Here is a 22,814-nt window from a genome sequence, read left to right on the forward strand (position 1 = left end):
AGTAATGTCATATATACAGTGTAGCAGTGCTATACTGTGTCTGTGTTGTTTCCACTGCTTCTTGATTGTAATTCCAGCATCATTGCTTTCCAGTAAAATACAGACTCTTTGAAATGTGAAAACTCATCCAGGTAGTTTTCCTCCCATCAGGAATAGTGGAGAAAAAAACATTCTGTGGACACACTCACATGACCACTGTATTTCTAAATACATAATGAATTTATTTTACATAGGCATATGCTGACAACAATGTGAGTGCTTTAATAGCAAACATTATTTATTACCGGCAAACTTGGACAATTGTTGACTCCAGGTGAGAGAAGAGTATTTTGGCTGTAGATGATCCAGATTTCAGGAACAAAAGCTGCAGTCGTTGGTTCTGATGTTAGTAATACCCAGCAGCAAATGTGACGGCCCTTTTATTTTTCATTTATGCACAAAAAGAAAGATATCAAACGGTGTTGAATTGAAACATCAAATGCATCATCAGCAGTGAATGTAGTGACAGGATGAAGTGTCCAATGAATACAAAGCAGCAAAAAAAAGAAGTAATGTTGTACACTCTGGTTTATCATTCATTCATTCATTGGTGCTTATACTGTAATTGCATGTTTGTTTGTCTGCTTTCTTTATTTGTCTGACTCTGCTTTAGGCTTTAAAGGTCTGTTAGTCCAGGAAGGAATCATGTTTGGCATCAGAATGACTGAGTAGCAACTAAACATCAACATTTTAAAGCTTTACACTGGACGTGATGCCATCTGTGATTTTCTTCTTTTCGTTTTGGCTTTTCCCTTCAGGGGTTGCCACAGCGAATCCGTTGCCTCCATCTAACCCTGTCTTCTGCATCCTCTTCTCTCACACCAACTACCTTCATGTCCTCTTTCACTACATTCATTAACCTCCTCTTTGGTCTTCCTCTAAGCCTCCTGCCTGGCAGTTCAAAACTCAGCATCCTTCTACCAATATATTCCCTATCTCTCCTCTGGACATGTCCAAACCATCTCAGTCTGGCCTCTCTGATTGTATCTCCAAAACCTCTAACATGTTCTGTCCCTTTGATGTACTCATTCCTGGTCCTATCTATCCTGGTCACTCCCAGAGAGAACCTCAGCATCTTCATCTCTGCTACCTCCAGCTCTGTCTCCTGTCTTTTCCTCAGTGACACTGTCTCTAGGCCAAACAACATCGCTGGTCTCACCACAGTTTTGTACACTTTTCCTTTCATTTTAGCTGAAACTCTTCTATCACACATCATACCTGACACTTTCCTCCACCCGTACCTGCCTGTACACACTTCTTCACCTCTTTTCCACACTTGCTATTGCTCTGTACTGTTGACCTTAAGTACTTAAAATCCTCCACCTTCTTGATCTCTTCTCCCTGTAACCTCACTCTTCCACTTGGGTCCCTCTCATTCATACACATGTACTCTGTCTCACTGCAGCTAACCTTCATTCCTCTTCTTTCCAGGACAAACCTCCACCTCTCTAGCTTCTCCTCCACCTGTTCCCTGCTCTCACTACAGATCACAATGTCATCTGAAACATCATAGTCCATGAAGATTCCTGTCTAACCTCGTCTGTCAGCCTGTCCATCACCATAGCGAACAGAGCTGATCCCTGATTCAGTCCCCACGTCCACCTTGAACTCCTCTGTCTCACCTACAGCACACCTCACCACTGTCTTACAGTCCTCATACATATCCTGCACTGCTCTAACATACTTCTCTGCCACTCCAGACTTCCTCATACAATACCACAGTTCCTCTCTGGGCACCCTGTCATAAGCTTTCTCCAGATCTACAAAAACACAATGCAGCTCCGTTTGGCCTTCTCTGTACTTCTCTATCAACGCCCTCAAAGCAAATACTGCATCTGTAGTACTCTTTTTTGGCATGAAACCATACTGCTGCTCACAAATGCTCACTGCGGCCCTTAGTCTAGTTTCCACTACTCTTTCCCATCTTTCCCATTGTATGGCTCATCAGCTTTATTCCTCTGTAGTTGCCACAACTCTGCACATCTCCCTTGTTCTTAATGGGCACCAGCACACTTCTCCATTCCTCAGGCATCTTCTCACTATCTAAGATCCTGTTAAACAACCCAGTCAGAAACTCTACTGCCACCTCTCCTAGGCACTTTCATGCCTCCACAGGTATATCATCAGGACTGACTGCCTTTCCACTCTTCATCCTCTTCAATGCCCTCCTCACTTCATCCCGACTACTTCCTGGTCCACAACAGTCACCTCTTCTAGTCTTTGTTCTCTCTCATTTTCCACGTTCATCAACTCTTCAAAGTGTTCTTTATATCTTCCCATCTCACTACTGGCACCTGTGAATAGACTTCCATCCCTATCCTTAATCGCCCTAACCTGCTGCACGTCCTTTCCATCTCTGTCTCTCTGTCTTGCCAACCTGTATAGATCAGTCTCTCCCTCCTTACTGTCCAACCTAGCATACAAATCATCATAAGCCCCTTGTTTGGCCTTTGCTACCTCTACCTTCACCTTAGGCTGCATCTCCCTGTACTCCTGTCTACTCTCCTCAGTCCTCTCAGTGTCCCACTTCTTCTTAGCTAACCTCTTTCTCTGTATACACTCCTGTACCTCCTCATTCCACCACCAAGTCTCCTTATCTACTTTCCTTCCAGATGACACACCAAGTACTCTCCTACCTGTCTGCCTGATCACATTAGTTGTAGTTGTCCAGTCATCTGGCAGCACCTCCTGACCACCCAGAGCCTGTCTTAACTCCTTCCTAAAAGTCATGCAACACTCCTTCAGGTTACACCGTCTACACAAGATGTAGTCTACCTGTGTGCTCCTACCACCACTCTCATAGGTCACCCTATGTTCCTGCCTCTTCTGGAAGAAAGTATTCACTACAGCCATTTCTGTCCTTTTTGCAAAGTAAACTACCATCTGTCCTCCTGCATTCCTCTCCTGGATACAAACCTGCCCATCAGCTCCTCATAACCTTTGTTTCCTGCACCAACATGTCCATTAAAGTCTGCACCAATGACAACTCTCTCACTTCTAGGTATGCTCTGCATCACCTCGTCAAAGTCCAACCAGAATTTCTCCTCCTCCTCCAGCTCACATCCTACCTGTGGAACATACCCACTAACAACATTGACCATCACACCTTCGATTTCTAGCTTCAGAGTCATCACTCTATCTGACACTCATTTTACCTCCAGGACATTCCTAACAAACTCCTCCTTCAAGATAACTCCTACTCCATTTCTTTTCCTATCTACACCATGATAGAACAACTTGAACCCTGCTCCTAAGCTTCTAGCCTTGCTATCTTTCCAACTGGTTTCCTGGACACACAGTATGTCTACCTTCCTTCCTCAACCAACTCTCTACCTTAGAGGAACCGTAGTTCCAACATTCAACGTCCCTACTGTCAGTCCTGTACTCTTGGCGTTCCTCTACTCTGTCTTCCTCCTCTCCTTCTTCGACCAACAGTAGTCCAATTTCCACCAGCACCCTGTAGGTCAACAGCACCGATGGTGGTCGTTGTTAAACGGGGCCTCGACCGATCCGGTATGGAAGTCATAGGTTTGATTCGCATGTTTGGTTTGGCATAAGTTTTACGCCGGATGCCCTTCCTGAGCAACCCTCTGTATTTATCCGGGCTTGGGACCGACACAATAAGATACTGGCTTGTGTCCTCTTACGGGTACATTATGCCATCTCTGATCTAAATGATATACAGTAAATGAATTCTTAAGCACGCACAACACAAACATTTAGCCCTGAATTCACCTTATAAAATGCTTGACTGTTTATTGCAGAAATGGAAATACTTTTAGAATTTTACTTGAGCAAATATTTGTTTGATTTACTAGCGCAAAAGAAAAGATAGAACTTTTCATACTCAACAAGTGACTTGCTTGATATGGTCTCTTCTGTGGTAATACAGGTAACTTCATTGTGTAGTAATCTATAATAACATTACTCTAACTGTACATTAGACAGTGTAAAGTATTTTATTCTGCAGAAGGCTTAGAAAATGAGTGTATTTCATGTTCCGTCTGTCGAAGAGTCACCTCTGGTTTCAGGACCTCAGAAACAGTTTGTTTTAAAATTTTGTTCGCAGATCAATCGTAAGACAAACTAGTGACTCGCCATGAAGAAATTTCTGTTCTATCTATTTGTTTTTCACTTCCTTGGGTGAAAGTTGGATTTAAGCTCATTCTCTACTGAAGAAGGGTTGTTGCTGTTAAAAATGTAAAAGGATTAAAGTTCCTTTTTTTCCCCATGGTCATAAATTGGAGTTCGACTTATCCTGTTAGTGGGATTTGTCTCAGATGAGGGTTTCTGGAACATAACTCGAAAACTGTTTCACAAGCAGGGGTATTTATTTATTACAAACAAATAATGTTATTTTTGACACACAATATGAAAAATGCATCTTGGGTGGTGATTTGTGAATTCATACTTGTTCTTTATGTTGATTACCTGTGGACATGTCTTTACATGATGATACACTAGTAAGGACAGTATAGCAGAATACTAGTCAACTTTATGTGAGAGGGTGCAGTCACAATCGATCATCTGTGTCTCAACAGCCTCAGCAAATGATGCTGAAAATAATTTTTTTAACACAACATCTTAAATGTTTAACAGCTTTCAGGCATTTCAGCCTTTCACTGGTCTGTTTCTTCTTAATTGTAACCCGTTTTGTCTTCTTCACTGGACTCTAAAAATAAACTTTTATGTTGATACCATGTTTATGTTACCCCCTCCCCCATAACTCTGTCTGTGTCTCCTTCCAGATCTGTTTAGTACATCTGGGTCCAAACCCCTCAAGCCCCAGAGATCCCTCCCAGGGACGCCTGTTTCTGCCACCCACTACCCGATCGATCTGCGTACATCCATGGAGGAGAAGTACAAGGAGATCGCTGAGGTAAAAAGTCAAGATTGACAGATGATGATGCCACTCAGCAACCAGAAGCGTTCAGCTGTTAGAGGCATTTGTTTGACTCTGGATTTTGCTCGTAAGAAAAGCGCTTAATGGCAAATTAAACAAGGCAACATCTCGTTTTTACATCCCATTGAAGTGGGATGTAAAAAATATTCAGAAGTTAACCAAATAACATCTTTAAACAGCTTCAGTGGTCTCTTTCTGGATGACCATTTCCAGGAGCCACTAGGTTTCCTAAATTTTCGAAAAATTAGTTTTAAGATTTTATTTTTTGTAATGCATTGAATAAAGTACATAAAACCTGGAATATCTACACTAAAGCTTTAAATCATTTACTCCATAACTTGAATCACAGCACTTTTGCTTGCACCTGCATCATTTGCTTGAAAATAATACTAAAAGTATATTATTATTTTTATTGTTGTGTGTGTAAGTACGTGGAAACAGACCTGTTAGCCTTTTATGACACTACAAATGTACTGTGTTTGTCCCAGGAGCTGTTCACTCGCAGCATGGCAGAAAGCGAAATGCGAAGCGCTCCTTATGAGTTCCCAGAGAACAGTCCCATCGAACAGCTGGAGGAGCGACGGCATCGCCTCGAAAGACAAATCAGCCAGGACATCAAGTGAGCAAATTCAAACAACACAATCACAACTCCAGTTGGGAGACCTTGGCAAAACCGCAGACAGCGACACTCCCCTGCCTCCACCTCTTAAACATCACCCACACAGCTCATTAGTGCCCAACATGACTCACCCCTGTAAACGGTCTGGCTGGCCAGTGGGAGCTAGTCTGACCAGCTGTTGGCACCTGTTGAAGTGTTCAGCCTTCATAGGGATGTATGTGTGCACGAGTTACCAGGATTGATGCTCTCTGCAGCACTAAACCAATCAATAACCTGGTTATTCATCTCCCGTGAGCCTGTGTTGACCAATCAGGGTGCACCGCTACTAATTTGGGATACGATTCTGTTTTTATCAAACTTCTTGATCTGTGAATGCCTGAAATGTCTTGTCTGTGTGTTTCTTTGGGAAATTGTGTTTGCGCATATACAGTATTTGTGTGCTAAATTTCTTGTCACCCCTTCTGATTCCTGTTGCCCCCCCCTGCCTTGCCCACACTGTGCTGCTGCTCATCACCCAAAGGCTTGAGCCAGAGATTTTGCTCCGTGCCAAACAGGACTTCATGAAAATCGACAGCACCCCAGACTTGGAGTGAGTGAGAACTGTTCTGGTTTGTATGTGAGGGTATGTGTGGGGATTTTCTCTTTGGATGTTGTTCTTCATTTCATCTTTATTTGGCTTGTTCCCACTTCACTACTAACCTCAGTATGTATATTTATCAAGGCTATATACTTATCAATGTTCTGTTTGCTGTATTCGGGAACTCTAGACAGTAAAATAAGCACCTGTGTTCAAAACCATTTGTCCAGAGATCAGTATGTATAGAAGGAGGACATCTCCCCCCTACTGGTGACCTGAGGAACAATGCACTTACCCAGACGGATACGTTCATCTCTTCATTTTAGCCTCTCTATTAACAACAGCTTTGTTTGAGTATTTTTGAATTCCACTTGGAGAAATTATTTTTCAGATTTCTTTCTGTAACAGAAATACCATATCGTAATGTTAACAAAAGCTTTAGTATTCTCTGATAAATTCAATATATAGTGGTACCTCTACCTACAAAATTAATTGGCTCTGGAAGAAATTAAGTAAGTAGAAAATTACGTAAGTAGAGACGCGTTTTCCATGCAAATGCCCTAATCCGTTCCAAGCCCACAAAAATTCCGACATAAATGTTTCATAAAGCATAAAAATGCATCAAAACATGTAACAAATACATGTTACGATTACATTATTACACAAAAAATGATAGTTGTGCATAACGTGAAAAACAAAGAATAGAGTAAAGAATAATAATGACGGTCATTTACCTTTTAACAGCTGTCCCCATTATTTTATGCCTTCTTTGGTTCATGTGCGCTTTTATCTCACGATGCCGAACAAGAGTGAATTCTAGTCCTCCTTTTGAACTTCTCCAACCTCCCACGCAATGCCTTAAGTGGCATCCCTCTTAGCCAATAGGATGACAGGAAGAGCATCCCATTGTCTAACAGCCAATGGCAGAGCAGCTATGAGAATGTTGCGTTCAGGAACCTGTGGGAGATTCAAGTATCAGCCGATACCGTGTTTTTATTCGAGTATCAGCCGATACTGTGTTTTTACATTAAGTAAGTGGAAATTTCTTTCGTAAGTAGAGGTAATATTTTCCTGCTGAGAAATTTCGTAAGTAGAACATTTCGTAAGTAGAGACATTCGTAAGTAGAGGTATCTCACTGTACTGTAGTTCTGTAATGTAGTCATGGCGTGACCTATATATGGATGGTCTGACATCAAATTAACAGCTAGACTAGCTGTCTAGCTAGTCTAGCTGTTGCCAGCTAGTGCAGGGACGTCTTACTTGTTCCCATTTTGTCCAATTTTTCCCAAATTTGAATGTAAAATTACTTTTGTGATGAACACCATTAACAGTGTTATTAAATCGATAGTTCACACAGAATTATCTTACATACAGTAGATGTTTTCCCAGATGCTTTGAAATCGTATTGCCAGTTGAATTTGGTTGCCTTCTCCTGAAAACATTGTAAAGAACGAAAAGGTTTTTTGTGTAAAGAAACAATATGTAAAGAAATTAAAAGAATTTTTGACAAAGTGTTGCTATTTAAAACACTAAGGGTCTCTAATCTATAATAATATAACAAGGCTTTAAAGCCCAGAGCTTCTGAAATCCCCTTAGTTTATTTCTTGTCTGTACCCACATATCTGTGTGACATCCACAACCCAACCTCCACTCTCCTCATTTGCCTTCCAATCTTTACCCTTTAAGGATAATTAATGTTGCAAGTGTGGACACAGTTGATGATGGATTTAAGGAGAGGGAATTGCCAATGGACAAGGAGTACCAGCGAGTCTCAATATCTGGGGAGGAAAAGTGTGGGGTGAGTGAGAACATTTAATGTTTTCAGCAGATATTTGACCTTAAATTCCAGTCAGTTAATTTGGATTCACATCCGTTTTATGTCGATATCTTCTCAGGTCCCCTTTACTGACTTGGTAGATGCTGCTAAATGTGTGGTGAAGGCATTATTCATCCGGGAGAAGTACATCAATCGATCTCTGCAGAATTTTTGTAAGACGACAACTCATGCCCTGCAGGATCTCGGGATGTCGTGTCTGGATCTTAATGCTTATGATGACATACCAGAGACACCTGTAGATGCCGGTACGACACACATGTATTCTATTATGCTGTAGCTGAGAAGGCAATGTGATGTTAGTATAAGTGAGCCGTTTTCAAGCAAGAACAATGGCGACTTCTTCAGTCTCAGTTTCTCAAATGAAACAATTTTCTGCTTTGTTTCACATCGTAGGAGAGGAATATCTTTGCTTGATGTACTTATAGACAAAATGTGTAATTAAGATTGTGATCAACATCTTTTACTATTTTATTAGTTTACTGAGTTGAAAATCATGAGGTTTCTTATGATTGTTTTCAGAAAACACATTATAAGTGATGCCAACCTTTTCAGCCAGATTGAAAAGGTTGTGTGTACACAGATAATGAGAAAGAGTTACTGTACATTTAGCATAAAGCAGCTTGCCAAAATTAATTCTAAATCAAACAAGAACCAATGCAGTCACAGACTGCAACATCCCGCAACACCCCTGAATTCAAAATTTTACCCTGACCCACTTGCATAGGTCAAAGATCAAAGCTAGGGCTCTGACCTACTGTCACTGATCAAAGCAGTAGCTTTGGTCTTACACTGGCCTTCTCCCTTGTCGTTCTATTTTATCCGGTTTCTGAGTGTACAAAAGTTGAAATTTGACCTTGACCTATTTTTTTAAGGTCAAGGTCAACATCTCATTTTCATCCCCTTTGCTGCCCGAGTAATGTGCTTTTTGTTTCATCTTTCTACCTGCAACGATTGTGGAGATATTTGGTGGACGAACTAATGGCCGAACGAATGGACGAACACACGAACACTGACAATTACAATACATCACCGCTTTGAAGTGGGATGTAATAATATAAGGATGCCCTCCAGTCTCAACAGTAATTTTAGCAGTTGTGTTGTTAATTGATGATAACATTTAGCTAATACACAGCTCATCTTTCCCAGACGCGCCCGTCCATCCTCCAGTTTCGGAAACGCACCCGTATGACAATCAGGACCCCAAGAACATGCCGGCAGACACAGGGTACGGCTGCAAGATGGTGGATGGAGTCATCCATGTCTACACCAAGAAGACCAACATGGATAAGTACGTTCTGACACCTGTAGAAGGCCATGTCACTCTAAACAGGTGTTAAGGCCATTTGTGTAACTTTGATGCCGCTCTCTTCTTCAGAAGCACAGAACTGGACCTGTCCTATCCTGACCTGAAGGAGTACATTGCAGATATGAATGTAATGATGGCACTTATAATCAATGGACCAGTGTGAGTATTTCTTGCCACCTTTCTAAAAATACCACTGCTTTGTAGCCCAGTTGTTATTCTAAATGAAATCCGCCTGTACGTGCTGTGGATGGTGTTTACAGGAAGTCTTTCTGCTACCGCCGTCTGCAGTATCTCAGCTCTAAGTTCCAGATGCACATCCTGCTGAATGAGATGAAGGAGCTGGCAGCTCAGAAGAAAGTTCCACACAGGGACTTCTACAACATACGAAAGGCGAGACACCACGTGTGATGGAAATGTTTAAGCCATACGTTCTGTGGTGATGACAGCTAACTGAACTGCACTGTCACGTGTTCTCCTCCATCCAAACACCAGGTGGACACACACATACATGCCTCGTCCTGCATGAATCAGAAGCACCTGCTGAGGTTCATCAAGAAAGCCATGAAGAAATACCCAGGGGAAATCGTTCACGTGGAGAACGGTCGTGGTCAGACCCTCAAGGAGGTATTTGAGAGCATGAACCTGACGGCGTTCGACCTGAGCGTAGACACTCTGGACATGCATGCGGTGAGAAACAAGAGCAGCAGAAGATTCTACTTATTACATTTAGTTTATGTGCAAATTAGATTTGACTATTTGCATTTACTCTTCAGGACCGTAACACTTTTCATCGCTTTGACAAGTTCAATGCCAAATACAACCCGATTGGAGAATCCATCCTCAGAGAGATCTTCATCAAGACTGACAATCACATCGAAGGAAAATACTTCGGGCATATTATCAAGGTGTGAAATCACTCATGTGTGTATGTGGTGCCTCATCCAAACTGTTTACCTATACAATCACTAATTCAATCAATCTCCTGCTGCTCTGTGACCAGGAGGTGATGGAAGACTTGGAGGAAAGTAAGTACCAGAACTCGGAGCTCCGTCTGTCCATTTACGGTCGGTCTCGGGATGAATGGGATAAGCTGGCTCAGTGGGCTGTGGAGCATCGAGTGTACTCTGATAATGTCCGCTGGCTGGTGCAGGTGCCCCGTCTCTTGTGAGTAATTCCAACTCAAGACAACAGAGAACAAAAAAATTCATTATTTATTAAAAAAAAATTTTTTTCATGAGATATCCTGGCACCTAGATAGCATGTGGTTCCTACGAGCAGACCTACAATCTGAGTGAAATCATAAAACATGAACAATTAATAAAAGTGGTTTGGTTGCTCCCCTCCAGTGACGTGTACCACATAAAGAAGCAGTTTGCTAATTTCCAGGAGATGTTGGAGAACATCTTCATGCCTCTCTTTGAAGTCACCATCAATCCCCAAAGTCATCCTGAGCTGCATCTCTTCCTGGAACACGTGAGCATCACGACACCAGAAAGCCGAGCTGTCACTGTGATTCATTCTGAATCATGTCTGATCGCTGCTCTGGGTGTTTACTGTTGCTAGGTGGTTGGTTTCGACAGCGTGGACGACGAGTCTAAACCGGAGCACCACATTTTCAATCTTGACAGTCCTCTTCCAGCTAACTGGACAGAGGAAGACAACCCCCCCTACTCCTACTACCTCTACTACACTTATGCCAACATGACTGTGCTGAATCACCTGCGGAGGTAAAGGCTTGCTGGAGGAATTCAGAATCTATGACCATGACTTCAATTAACACAAAATCCATGAGGGCTGTTGGGTAAATGGGTTTTTCCTCACAGGCGCCGAGGCTTCCACACTTTTGTGCTGCGACCTCACTGTGGGGAGGCGGGGCCAATCCACCACCTGGTGTCAGGTTACATGCTGTCAGAGAACATCTCCCACGGGCTGCTGCTCAGGAAGGTAAAGGCAGGGGCTGCTTCACTGTTTCCAGGAGACTGTCTGCTGTGGTGTTGAAATCATGTTCTGATGAAATGTTGCATGACATAAAAACCCCAGTAGTGTATGAATGGATGAGTTGTATGTTACCAAAATAATGAAAAATATGAAAAGCAGATGAAAATGTTTGTGGACACTTATTCTCACCATACTGTATATTGAGACTGTGTTAGAGAGCAGTAGATCAGACTCCATGGTAATTTTTAGAATAATGGATATTTGATTGATTGCATTTAAAACTTAAAAGGCGGAACAGGGTACATGCTGTTACGCAGAACAAATGTCATCATTCATTATAACAAAAATAAACATGGTCCAACCCAACCAACACTGATTACTGCAACTCAGGAAAGATATGCTCACAAAGGACATAGTAAATTAAAACAACATAAATTAATTTACACATTGAAATTAAATGTAGTCAATGGGTGAGGTAACTAGTAACTAGTCCTGAACACGATGAACGCATCAGTGCTCACGTCCTGATTCTCTGTCTGCCTCCTGTTTGATTCCCCTCAGGCCCCGGTGCTGCAGTATCTCTACTATTTGGCTCAAGTTGGAATCGCCATGTCGCCACTGAGTAACAACAGCCTGTTCCTCAGCTACCACCGCAACCCCCTACCAGAGTACCTGTCCAGAGGCCTCATGGTGTCGCTGTCCACTGACGACCCGCTTCAGTTCCACTTCACCAAGGTCAGTCTGTGGGAGTCTGCACAACACGCTATACCTAAGAAATACAATCTGGCAAAAACTGATGAAACTGTGTGTGTGTGTGTGTGTGTGTGTGTGTGTGTGTGTGTGTGTGTGTGTGTCCAGGAGCCTCTGATGGAGGAGTACAGTATTGCTACCCAGGTGTGGAAGCTGAGTTCCTGTGACATGTGTGAACTGGCAAGGAACAGTGTGCTGATGAGTGGATTTTCCCACAAGGTAAATCAGCTCCTGCAATTTTTGGCATCAGGCTGTGTCTTCATCTGACGCACAAGTTAATTCAACATGTCTTCCGTTAACTACAGAGGTGTTCAGTGCAGTGTTCAGTTAGTAAGGGGTAAAAAAATCTGTGCGTCGGAAGTTTTTGTTCTCCTTCTTCATGTGTGACATAAAATCAAAATCAGTCTCTACAATAGAATCTAGATCTAAAACTCTTCTTGGCTTTAGGGATGACTAGATGTACTTTAGTTCTGTCTTCATTGGGATTGAATAAGTAATTATTCATCCAGTTTATTTACTGCTGATATCTTAGTGGGCGGCAAACACGCAAACTTACAATCCCCTGGTTCCCCAAGTGCCTTTCAGAGAAGAAAGATTTGCCGTAATTACTATTCTGTTGATGTTCTTCTTTGTCAGTAGAGGTTTACGGTTGTTGTTGTTGTTGTTGTTGTTGTAATCACTGACAGTTAAAATCAGAAAACAACTTTTAGAGGTGTTGAGCTACAGGGTCACGATTTTCTCTCTGATAAGAAGTCTGGTGCATCACCACTATGACGCTGAAACAAACGGAATATAAAAGTCATGATAAAAGTCGACTTTATTGTACTTGATGTAGTTTTGCCGTTTATGTTAGCACAGTACATTGTTCTGTTTGTCTCCAGACCCGTTGGTGTTAAAGGAATATTTAAACTTTAATATGGTTTGCATCAAGTTTACTTTTATCTGAGCCCCCACTCTGCTCTCCTCCTTTCAGGCCAAAAGCTACTGGTTGGGCCCCAACTATTACAAGGAAGGCCCCGTGAGTAACGACATTCGCCGCACCAATGTCCCAGACATCCGTGTGGCGTACCGCAGCGAGACGCTGTCAGAGGAGCTTCAGCTCATCACTCATGCCGTACGCACCGTGGAGCTGGACAGCATCGACGAGGAGGACTCTCTGACCATGGGCCCTCTGCCAGGAGGACGCTGAAACCACAACTAAAGAGATGCGATGTGACAGTAACAAGTGGTTCTCCTGTCTAGGTCTTAAACACCACCCACCACCACTGTAGAAGTACGCTGCACAGTGACTACACAGTTAGGACAGCTCCCAAAAAGCCAAGGATACAGCCTGCCAGAGCGCTTCAGCTTCAGATGTTTTTTGGGTTGAAGTCATTTTCGGGTTGCAGGAAAGGATTTCAAAGTTATATTATTATAAATTTCTAGATTTATATTCAAGATTCCTCTTCCACCTTTGTTTCCGTCCTTCTCTTACATTTACAGTCTCAGCATGAAAACGAGTAGAGATCATTTATGGGAAGGAAATGCAGGGAGACGCTCACCAGAGACCCTTCCTTTATTCCTTATTCCTTTATTACACCAGCCTGACCTTTCATGTCCAGCCACAACTATTAAATGATTTATGCAGTGATATGTTTTAATGAAGATATCACATTGCATGTAGTATCTTAGTAGTACTCGTGTAGCCTGCTACAGAAACAACCATCACATTTGAGCTTTCATCACAGCAGACCTGCTCTGCATGTTGTCTGTGTTCCACTTTAGTGCATCCACCATCTCGTTACTCAGACTGATGACAAATGACTCTAGATGACCTCCTTAAGGCAGGCTTAACTTTTAAGATAGATAGTACAATTCACATAGACAAGGAAAGCTCCTCTCTGAATGTTGCAGGTGTTTTTTGATGTGGTTTTAGATCATTTGTTTTCCAAATTGCACATAGAACACTGTTCTTCCTTGACTTTGTCTGTCCAGACAAGAGTCAGAAAACATTCCATTAAGCTCACTGTCCTTGTCCGCTGTAAACAAAGTGTGTTCCAGTCAATGTTGAATAGATTGTTTCCTGTGAGATATAAAGGGGAAACTTGTACCATAAAGTTTGCCTGCGGCACAAAAAAATGTGGATGAATTCATCCACGTCGACCAGGAGAATCCCGTCACCCTCACCTCACTGTGGCCATGAAGGTCTCTTCCTCCTGATGGCCCTCGTGTTGCTCATTCTCTCTCCCAGAGACAAACGAGAACATTTTTTCCCCCTGCATGCAGTGCACTCAGTAGATTTGCACCAAACCAAGACTTCTCAGTGCCTTTTCATTTTCACCTTTGGGCAGTTTATGCCCAGGTTTTTTCTTTATTGCCTGCATCAAGTATTGCACCACGCTTCCTCAGTCACATACAGTAGACCTTTATGCGATGCCAACATCTACATCAATGGGACTGAGCCCAATCAGCTGCATGCTGGGTGAAAATTTTCTGCTTGGGGTGGGGTGTTGTTAGCTGAAGAAAGTTGATTGGTTTCTAGTTCGGTAATTATAAGTGCTTTTTGCATGACTGCTGGCAAAGTGAGGATGAGTTGCTTACAGCAAGCTGTACCGTAAATCATCTGAAATAATTCAGGGCTGCCAACCAGCATTGCAGTCAGGAATCTGTTGCAGGCAGCAAACAGATTTTAACTCCGGCGGGAAAAAGCAACCATGCTGGGTCATGGTTGATACTGTTGCATGATTCTGTAGCATTTTTTAAACCCAAATCTGATTGAAGCCACGATGACATCGTGTATCACACTCATGATGTAATCAAACCCGTCCTTGTGGACACTGTCCAACCTGCCATCAAACTGTGAGCATTGTGTTTGAACCTAGACGCCACAGTCCACAATTATTTGATGCCAAGTTTAGGAAAGAAGTGAAATGTCAGCCTTCATCTGAAAAACCAGCCGTGTTGTGTTAGTAGATCTAAATGTTCTCTTTAAAGGTGGTTGGATCCATCTTTGTTGAACAAGAATACTGTAGCTTCCTATAAGTGGAGGGATGCGCTGGGGTTGTGCGCTCAACATGAGGAATAATGTGTTTGGATTTCATGTAGAAATTGTATTTTTGTAACAATGACACAGATAAGAGATTTTATATTCACAATATATTGATGTTGAGGTGAACATTTTGTTAAACACTGTAAACTGACATTAAGTCATGACAATAGAATATTCCAATATGTTTGTATAATTTCGTTTTTTCTGTCAGTTCTGTTGTTTTTATCTCAGTGATGTTTCTGTTGCTGATGCTTCTCCATTCAGTATTACAGCACATCTGCTGCACCTCGGATACGTATGCAGATGATAAGACGACATTTACAGTCATATCTTCTCCACAGTCACACTCACACACTACACTTTGCTTGGTAACGTATAAGGTAGTGGGAAAATGTGTTGACGGTAACACACTCGAATGTGATTTGTTATCACAGAGAGAAGATGTGGAAGTTTACCTCCTTTTCAAATTTAGAACTTGTTCTTTAATCTATTAGTGTTCACATCATGGTTTTATGTAACCTTTTTAAGTCAACACAACCCCACTCATCTGCACTCACAACTTAGGGAGTACACAGTGTCTTTGACCATCAGTATATGCTACACAATCACAAACTAATCGAAAGCAAAAAAAAAAAATCCTCATGTTTGAACAGCTTGAATCTGTGAATTCTGACTTAAAGTGATCTAAAAGATCAATTGATCGTAACAATTTTTTTAAATGCTTTTGGTTTGTTAATTTAGTGATTGACTTTTAAATATAAGAGCTGAGACACAGATTATTAAGATCCCAACAGAAAATCACACAAGCTACTCAAATGTATTATAGTCACAAAAAGGATATTTAGATTCAAATAAGTGTATTTCCGTTTACCAACTCTGTGGTACATTATTAAGTTTGTCAATGCTCACACTCAAAATATATTTGTGTCCATCTGAGATGTTTCTCATGAATTGTTTTAAATCTGTCATCACTTTTCTATATTTTAATATAACTTTTATGTCATTTGATCAGTAGCCATATTATTTCCTGAAATGGGTTGACAGTGCAGGATAGGAGCCTAAAGTATGTGTAATATCTGAATAATGAAATAAAGCATGTTTGCTCACAAATCCTTTCCATGCGTGTCAGACATAACTTTATTTACAGGTTTTATCACTTCCATATTGTCCACAAAGAATCGGCTTTCAGTCCAGCCCACATCCTGTTGCGTGATTCTGACCAGTATTACTGGAGAAATAATTTTATTTTCCTTTTTATCAGATGACAACATGATGCTAACTCTAGTGTTACTCCTCTTCCTCAGTTATGTTGACTCCCAGCAGTACTGGTCCTTCTTAACTGGAAGCCTGTGGTTTTGAAACATAAATCAGTCGATGGTGTTTGCACGGTAGTCATCATGAGGATCAATGACACATTGATAAATAACTAGGCCTTCAATCTGCACTGTGTTCAGTCACGTACAGTCATGGCAGCTTTTACTGCCTGTAGCTGGAGGAAGACGCGCCCTCCCTCCTCTGGACACACGGTTTTCAGTTCCTCTCTGGTCATCCCCAAAAGCATGGAACCGCTCAGCACGCCCAGACAGCGAACGGTTCTACATGGAACATACGGTACACGAATATATTGAATCAGTTCCGGGGATTGATTGTAACAGAAGTGTTGTTTAACCAAACAATAATTTCATGGCAGGTTTTTGTTTCTTCTGATTAAAATAATTTTTAAAATTGATTTTGAAAAATGGTCGACACTAGAAGATATGGCTAATCGATACTGACTGCAAAGCTCCAAACACTGCAATACAAATCTAATATATCTCAAGAGTGTCTTCCAATGGACCCACTTTGCAACTCTCTTCACAAACATCCAACTAGTTTCAGCTGTGAGGAGAACTCCACCTGATACTTGAAATGACTGTCATGTAACAGCTTTGGGTTTATGTAAATGAGACACACAAATACATCATAACCCTTCAGCCCTAGTGGTGTGTAAATAGATTTACACACTTAAAACAAGTATTTAATTTTAAAAACTGCTAAAAGGAAGGAAAAACAGAAATCCTTAGGCCAAACACCTCTGTGTCAGCAAGTTTTAGTCATTAATTCATAATATATGTTCATCTGAATGACAATAGAAGCATACAACAAATGTTCACATACAGATACAACAGAACTCTACTATGGTGACAGACTAAACATCATGGGCTTTACACATGTAAAGGTCACTCATCAAACCCTGATTCTATCACAGCTTACATTTTACTGAAGCCCTTGTCTTCCAGCCAGGCTTTCACTTCTGCAGCCTTGGACCTCTTTGTGAGCACAGTGGGATCTCCAGTCAGCTGAAAAATAACACCAAAAATATAAGCAATGCTTCGTTTTGTGTCAGTAAAAGTGTTCATCATGTCTATCAGTCACTCACCTGGACAGGCTGATCATCATGAGCTTCCAGGATATTATGGGGGACGAAGCCCTCCTCCCCTCTCTGATCCCTCACCCTCCACCACTGTTTGGTCCTGTCCAGTAGCTGGAGGGCGACGAAACATCGAAGTGATGTCGTTGGTGAAAACAAAAACAAAACAGAAGCTGGTTCATGTCACTAACTAACTCACCTCAATTAAGTCTCCTTTTCTCACTGTGAGCTCTCTCTGGTTTCTGGAGATGAAATCAAGCACGACACGCATGCGTCGCGGTTCAGAGCTGAAACACAAATCAAAGGGCTTCACTAAAGTTTAAGGTTTAACACTTTTATACTTTGTGTGCTGGTGTGTACCGGGATTTTCTTGGAGTGTGTGGTGGTCTCCATTTGGTTGAAGTCTGCATACAGAAAACAAAAAAATGGAGTCATGCATTCATTCTCCTCTGCAGCTTCCTGCCTCCTGCTTCCTGTTTTACCTGAGTGGGTGCAGGCCGTGGACGCTCCTGTCTGCTCACAGGTGGGCCTGCTACAGGTGCTTCACACACCTCAGGGGGCTGCCAGCCATCCGAGAACTCCAAAGTATAAGTTGGGATGTCTTCATCATCTTCAGGCCATTTGGTGCTGGTAATATTATCAATATTATAACCAAATATTAACCCCATTAAAACAAAAAAGCAATAAGGTAGTTGATGACAAGTTAAAGTCTGGCTTTTAATTTCCTTGTTGGATGTCAGCAAAATAACCAAACAGCATTGCATGATAAACTAACATGAGAAGCATCTCGCCTAATTTAGGCAGTTTAGTCCAGGGGTCCAGTTTAAAATGCAACAACATGGTTCATGGAGCTTCGTAGATGTCTAAGTCTGAAGACTTTAAAAAAAGTAATGTTGCACAAATTCAGATTTGTTTATTGTACATTAATTAACATTATTTAATTTTGAAATAAAAAATGAAACAATGGTGCAGTCATCTTGTTATTTTAGAGTGTAGATGCTTTTTATTGAACTCATCACCAACTCATAGACGCGGCAAACGATGCAAAATGAACTCCACAAACACACTTTTTTTTTGCTGAACAAAAAAAATTAGAAATTACAGGTGTGACCTTTAAAAAATGTATGTAATGTATTTACTTTGCTTATAGGAAGTTTATTTAATGTCAAATTTTCAATTTTATCTCTTACAGGAAATGGATGTGTTGTCATAGAGTTTCCAGAGTTTACCTGGGGATGTTCCAGGCGTCTCCCAGAGACTGCCACAGCTGGTCCTCCTCTGTGGAGGCCTCCTCACTCATCAGACGGATACACTGAGGTGTCAGCAGCGGAGCCACAATGGTTGGCGGCAGATCGTCTGAAGAGTGAGACCTCACCTGGTGAAAAAAAAGCGTAAAACCAAGTTCAGCAGTTCTGTGATTATCAAACATAATCAATCGATCCATCCATTTTCTTATGGATGAGACAACCGGAATCGTCTCGTCTGCAGCCTCTTATCCAACTTGCGAGTGAAATGTGTCGCGGCTGACACTGCAGGGGATTCGGGGTTGTTGGTTCACAGAGAAACAATCTGCTGTTCACTTTACGCTTCAACTCATAGTGACATTTTAGTTTACGATTCACCTTTATTGCACATTTTTAATCGCATGTTTTTAGGCGGCAACGTCCACAGACCCTAAGAAATCATGTGAACCCAAACAACAGTGATAAACAAGGCACTAGTGTGTCAACAAGCTATTAGACAGCAACATTAGATCCTAAAATATATACAAAACTCCAACTACAAAGAATGAGTCTACTTGAGCAGCGGTCACTTACAAATGCTAATGTGGAGAATAAGGAGTGGACAAAATCAGGAGCGCTGGGATTTTGGATCTTTCCATTGAGCTCCACCTGTCAGAGTCAAGATATAAGAGTCATACATAATGTGCTGCAGCAGTGGTGTTACACCAACCATTAAGATCGCATGTGAATAAGATAAAACAGGACATTTACCAGGAGGTTGAAAGCACATTTGATCTTATGAAGACATGCTGCAAACTCTGCTGCAGGGGGCATTCCGTCCATCACTAGTAAATAAAAATAACAACATAAAAAAACATCACATCTGGGACAAGCATGAACTCCCGTCTGCTTTCATTTTCTACTTCGTTACCTTTCCCTGGTTTCTTTTTCTTCTTTTTCTTTGAATTTTTAGCTGCCACTGCAGCAACTTGTCCCATGAAAATTTCTAGATCATTTAATATATGATTCAAGATATCCTATAGAAATGGAGAGAAAAATCAGTAACATGTTTGCTTTCCTCTTCATTTATAACTCATCTGTCAAAGGTAATCAGAGCATTAAATATAACACAAACACATCATACTGTCTGTGTTTGAATAAAGGACACTCACGACACTCCTGTCCAGCTCTGTGTATGTGCGTGGAGTTGGCGGGGGGTCCGCTTCATTACTAAAACCATTCTCCTCTTCCTCAAGTGAAAACAGTCCGGATTCATTGAGCTCACTTCCCTCTGTTAGAAAGGACAACAATGATATGTATTGATTTTGACTCCATCATTCACCATCAGTGCAGCAGTTGTGTTTCTCCTGTGGAGGACTCACCATGGTCTGGAACCATCCACCGGGGTGCTGAGTCAGCAGCAGGATTCGGTTCTTCAGGGTCAGAAGATTTTGGAGTGTTCTGGAAATTGTTCATTTGCTGACGTCCAACTAGAGGTCCTACACTGCTGCTTCAAAAAGTGTGGTGAGCATTCAGATAAAGTACATAATAAATAAATGAGTTCTGTGTATTTGTTCTCACTGACCTGATGCTTGAATCCTGTTTGTTGCGTGACAGAGCTTGTGAGAGATTCTTTTGAATGTAGTCAGCCTGTGAAACCAAAACGGAAAAACATTTTGCCATCTCATTTAGACGTTTTTACATTTAAAAACGTACGTGTTTGTGATTCATTTCTGATCCTAAACGCACAGGAGGAACCAGGTCACACATGGAGCACATTTCTTTCTTTTGTTGTCTCACTGCTTTACTCTCTCAAGTGAAAGCCTTTCCCGTGAATAGTGCAAAGTAGACCTTACATTAAACACTTCAATGTGACTGCATTAGACAGCTTTATTGGGTTGTGTTTGCACATTGCATCCAGCAATATCAAATAAATCATGAATAAGTCACTAATTTGCTGAATAATAACAGAAGGATACACAGGTTTATTCTCACCCTGACGTCCTCACACTGAAACATGAAGACAGAGGTGGTGTGTTTTCTCCTGGGCTTGACTGACACTGTGAGCAGGGAGCTAAACACTCCAATGCCCAACACAGCCTTTAGCTCCAGGACGTCACCCAGAGCAATGGACTCCAGCTCCGTCTGTGAAAACACAATTATACGAAAAGAACTATGGAAAAGGGTGAAACATTTTAGGCATAGATAACAGCCTAACCTAAAGGCAACAATGACAAAATACATCTAATCAGTAAATCCAATGACTTCATCTTTCGTCTGCAGGTCTCTTATGGTTCTTACCTTGGTTTCAATGTCTGTGAGCAGCAGTTTGGGACCACACACCTCCATCAGCATGCTCTGACCCCACACACGACCCATAGCCTCCAGCAGATTCAGCCTCTCCACACAGTCAGCTACACTTCTCAGCTCCTTCCCATCCAGATCACAGGTGAACAGGTGCTGCAGCAGAGAGGCTTTATAACATTGACCGACATTTAAAGCAGCCAATCAGAAAGGGTTTCTGAAACGGTTTGGACGATACCTCCACTCTGTACTGGAACTGGTTCATCATCTTGTTTATTTCTGCAGCATACACCTTTCTTTGCACTGTTAAAGCATGAAGCAGAACTCATTCATAAAGTTCAACCGGTGTAACGTCTCTTTATATCAAGTACAATAATGTTAACTTACTGTAAATGGATTGTGCGCTAGGCCTTGACAGATTTGAGACCTGTGATGAAACCTCATCCATAGTGGAGTAACCACTGTCACAATAAATACAACCAATTCAGTCTTTATCATGTGGGGATGAATGAAGCAGTGAAGGCAATCAAAGTGATTAAATCTTTGATAAATCAAAGTAAACTGTAATGTAGATACTTAGACTGTAGTGAATCTGCGTAGCTGCTGGTGTCATTTCCAAATGGGCTGTTACTCCTGAACATTGTTGGTGCTGAACTAACACACCTGCAATACAGCAGATGACATGAATTACCCACAATAAAACCTATTCCGTCAGTGACAGAGGCTCAGCAGTTTCACGCTTTAAGTTTTCCTAAATTTATTGTCACATATTTTGGAAGCAAAGTAGGATTTAATTTTTTAAAAATTCTAAATCAAAGAATACATAAATGAGGACTTGTTAATTATTGATATGGTTTTAGTTACCCAGCAACGAAGCACTTTGACTAACCTGAAAATGTCATCTTTATGGTGCAGTTAAAATTCTTACAGAGTTTGCATATTTTAAAGATTCTTTTGTTGATTGTCCTACTTTTCAAACATTCTGAAATGGAATCACAAGTATACAATCGAACACAATAAAACAATCTCAACATATTACAAAACACACACACTGTGAAAAGTGAACAGTTTGCTGTACAAGAGTCAGATGAGTGGAGGTGTTTCCATCTCATATGATCTCACAATGGCCACGCTATATCAGATTTAAAGAATTTGTGGTGATATGGATCTTTTCTTGTCTCATATGAAACACAAACGCGTGATCACCCTTCCGCACAGATCTGTTACACGTATAAGTAAGACACGTCCTGTTTGATGCAGATATTCATCGTCAAAAGCTCTTACCTCTGATGTCCAGATGTTAAACGCTTGTGTTGCTTCTTCAGTATTTAGAGTTAAGTGTAATTTCATTCATGTTTTGACATGTAACTCAGTCAACAACATTTTATATCCTAGTGTTCCTCATAAAAGGACAAAGTCCAGTGTCAGCAGCTCCTGAGCTGTTTCTGTGAGGGTGTGAGATCTCTATGTGGAATCCCGTCTGAACAAAGGTCACCAGATGAGAAGGAAGTCACCCCACCCTGGCCTTTATGAGCATTTTGTCGTTTTTGCCTGCCTAAAAAATAATGGGTTTGTGAAAATGAACCCAAAATGTTCAACTTCTTTCCTATAAAACTTTTTCACAGATAATCAAAGACAACAGCCAAAAGCACAAAACATTCCCATTACACTGAAATAAAAATAGATTCTAGGTGTGATGTGATTCTAATAGTGAGGGACTCCCTTTGGAATGGTCACATTTGTGACCATTTTATTTACCATTTTATTGTTAGTGTAAATATATTTTGTAAAGAGTGTTTTTTTATATAATTTATACAGGTGTACCTCAAGGAAGTGCAACGTAGGTCGAGACACGACGTAAGTTGAATTAACTTGTCTG

The 22,814-nt window shown here is 41.3% G+C and overlaps 2 protein-coding genes across 2 annotated transcripts in view; one reads left to right on the forward strand and one right to left on the reverse strand.

Moving 5' to 3' along the window:
• LOC137595051 (AMP deaminase 2-like) overlaps positions 1 to 16,108 on the forward strand; it is a 32,086-nt gene extending 15,978 nt beyond the window's left edge. The window contains 17 exon segments of the mRNA XM_068314850.1: positions 4,788 to 4,918; positions 5,431 to 5,561; positions 6,082 to 6,150; positions 7,826 to 7,937; positions 8,035 to 8,221; positions 9,123 to 9,264; positions 9,352 to 9,441; positions 9,543 to 9,672; positions 9,775 to 9,969; positions 10,056 to 10,187; positions 10,283 to 10,446; positions 10,629 to 10,755; positions 10,846 to 11,009; positions 11,106 to 11,226; positions 11,782 to 11,955; positions 12,079 to 12,189; positions 12,944 to 16,108. Of these exon segments, the coding sequence (XP_068170951.1) occupies positions 4,788 to 4,918; positions 5,431 to 5,561; positions 6,082 to 6,150; positions 7,826 to 7,937; positions 8,035 to 8,221; positions 9,123 to 9,264; positions 9,352 to 9,441; positions 9,543 to 9,672; positions 9,775 to 9,969; positions 10,056 to 10,187; positions 10,283 to 10,446; positions 10,629 to 10,755; positions 10,846 to 11,009; positions 11,106 to 11,226; positions 11,782 to 11,955; positions 12,079 to 12,189; positions 12,944 to 13,159 (2,396 nt within the window). The 3' untranslated portion in view covers positions 13,160 to 16,108.
• Positions 16,109 to 16,272: 164 nt separating this feature from the next.
• eps8l3a (EPS8 signaling adaptor L3a) lies at positions 16,273 to 21,593 on the reverse strand. The gene is made up of 19 exons (XM_068314746.1): positions 21,512 to 21,593; positions 21,323 to 21,396; positions 21,174 to 21,238; positions 20,933 to 21,091; positions 20,627 to 20,776; positions 20,217 to 20,281; positions 20,014 to 20,141; positions 19,804 to 19,922; positions 19,563 to 19,668; positions 19,403 to 19,476; positions 19,226 to 19,300; positions 18,638 to 18,783; positions 17,891 to 18,035; positions 17,769 to 17,812; positions 17,608 to 17,695; positions 17,418 to 17,522; positions 17,252 to 17,337; positions 16,461 to 16,593; positions 16,273 to 16,345 (listed from the first exon to the last, which is right to left on the reverse strand). Exons 1-19 carry the CDS (start codon positions 21,574 to 21,576, stop codon positions 16,334 to 16,336), a joined length of 1,839 nt encoding a protein of 612 aa, XP_068170847.1. The 5' UTR covers positions 21,577 to 21,593; the 3' UTR covers positions 16,273 to 16,333.
• Between the last annotated feature and the right edge of the window lie 1,221 nt (positions 21,594 to 22,814).

Source organism: Antennarius striatus, chromosome 5 (genome assembly GCF_040054535.1).
Source record: "Antennarius striatus isolate MH-2024 chromosome 5, ASM4005453v1, whole genome shotgun sequence".
Classification (NCBI taxonomy): Eukaryota; Metazoa; Chordata; class Actinopteri; order Lophiiformes; family Antennariidae; genus Antennarius; species Antennarius striatus.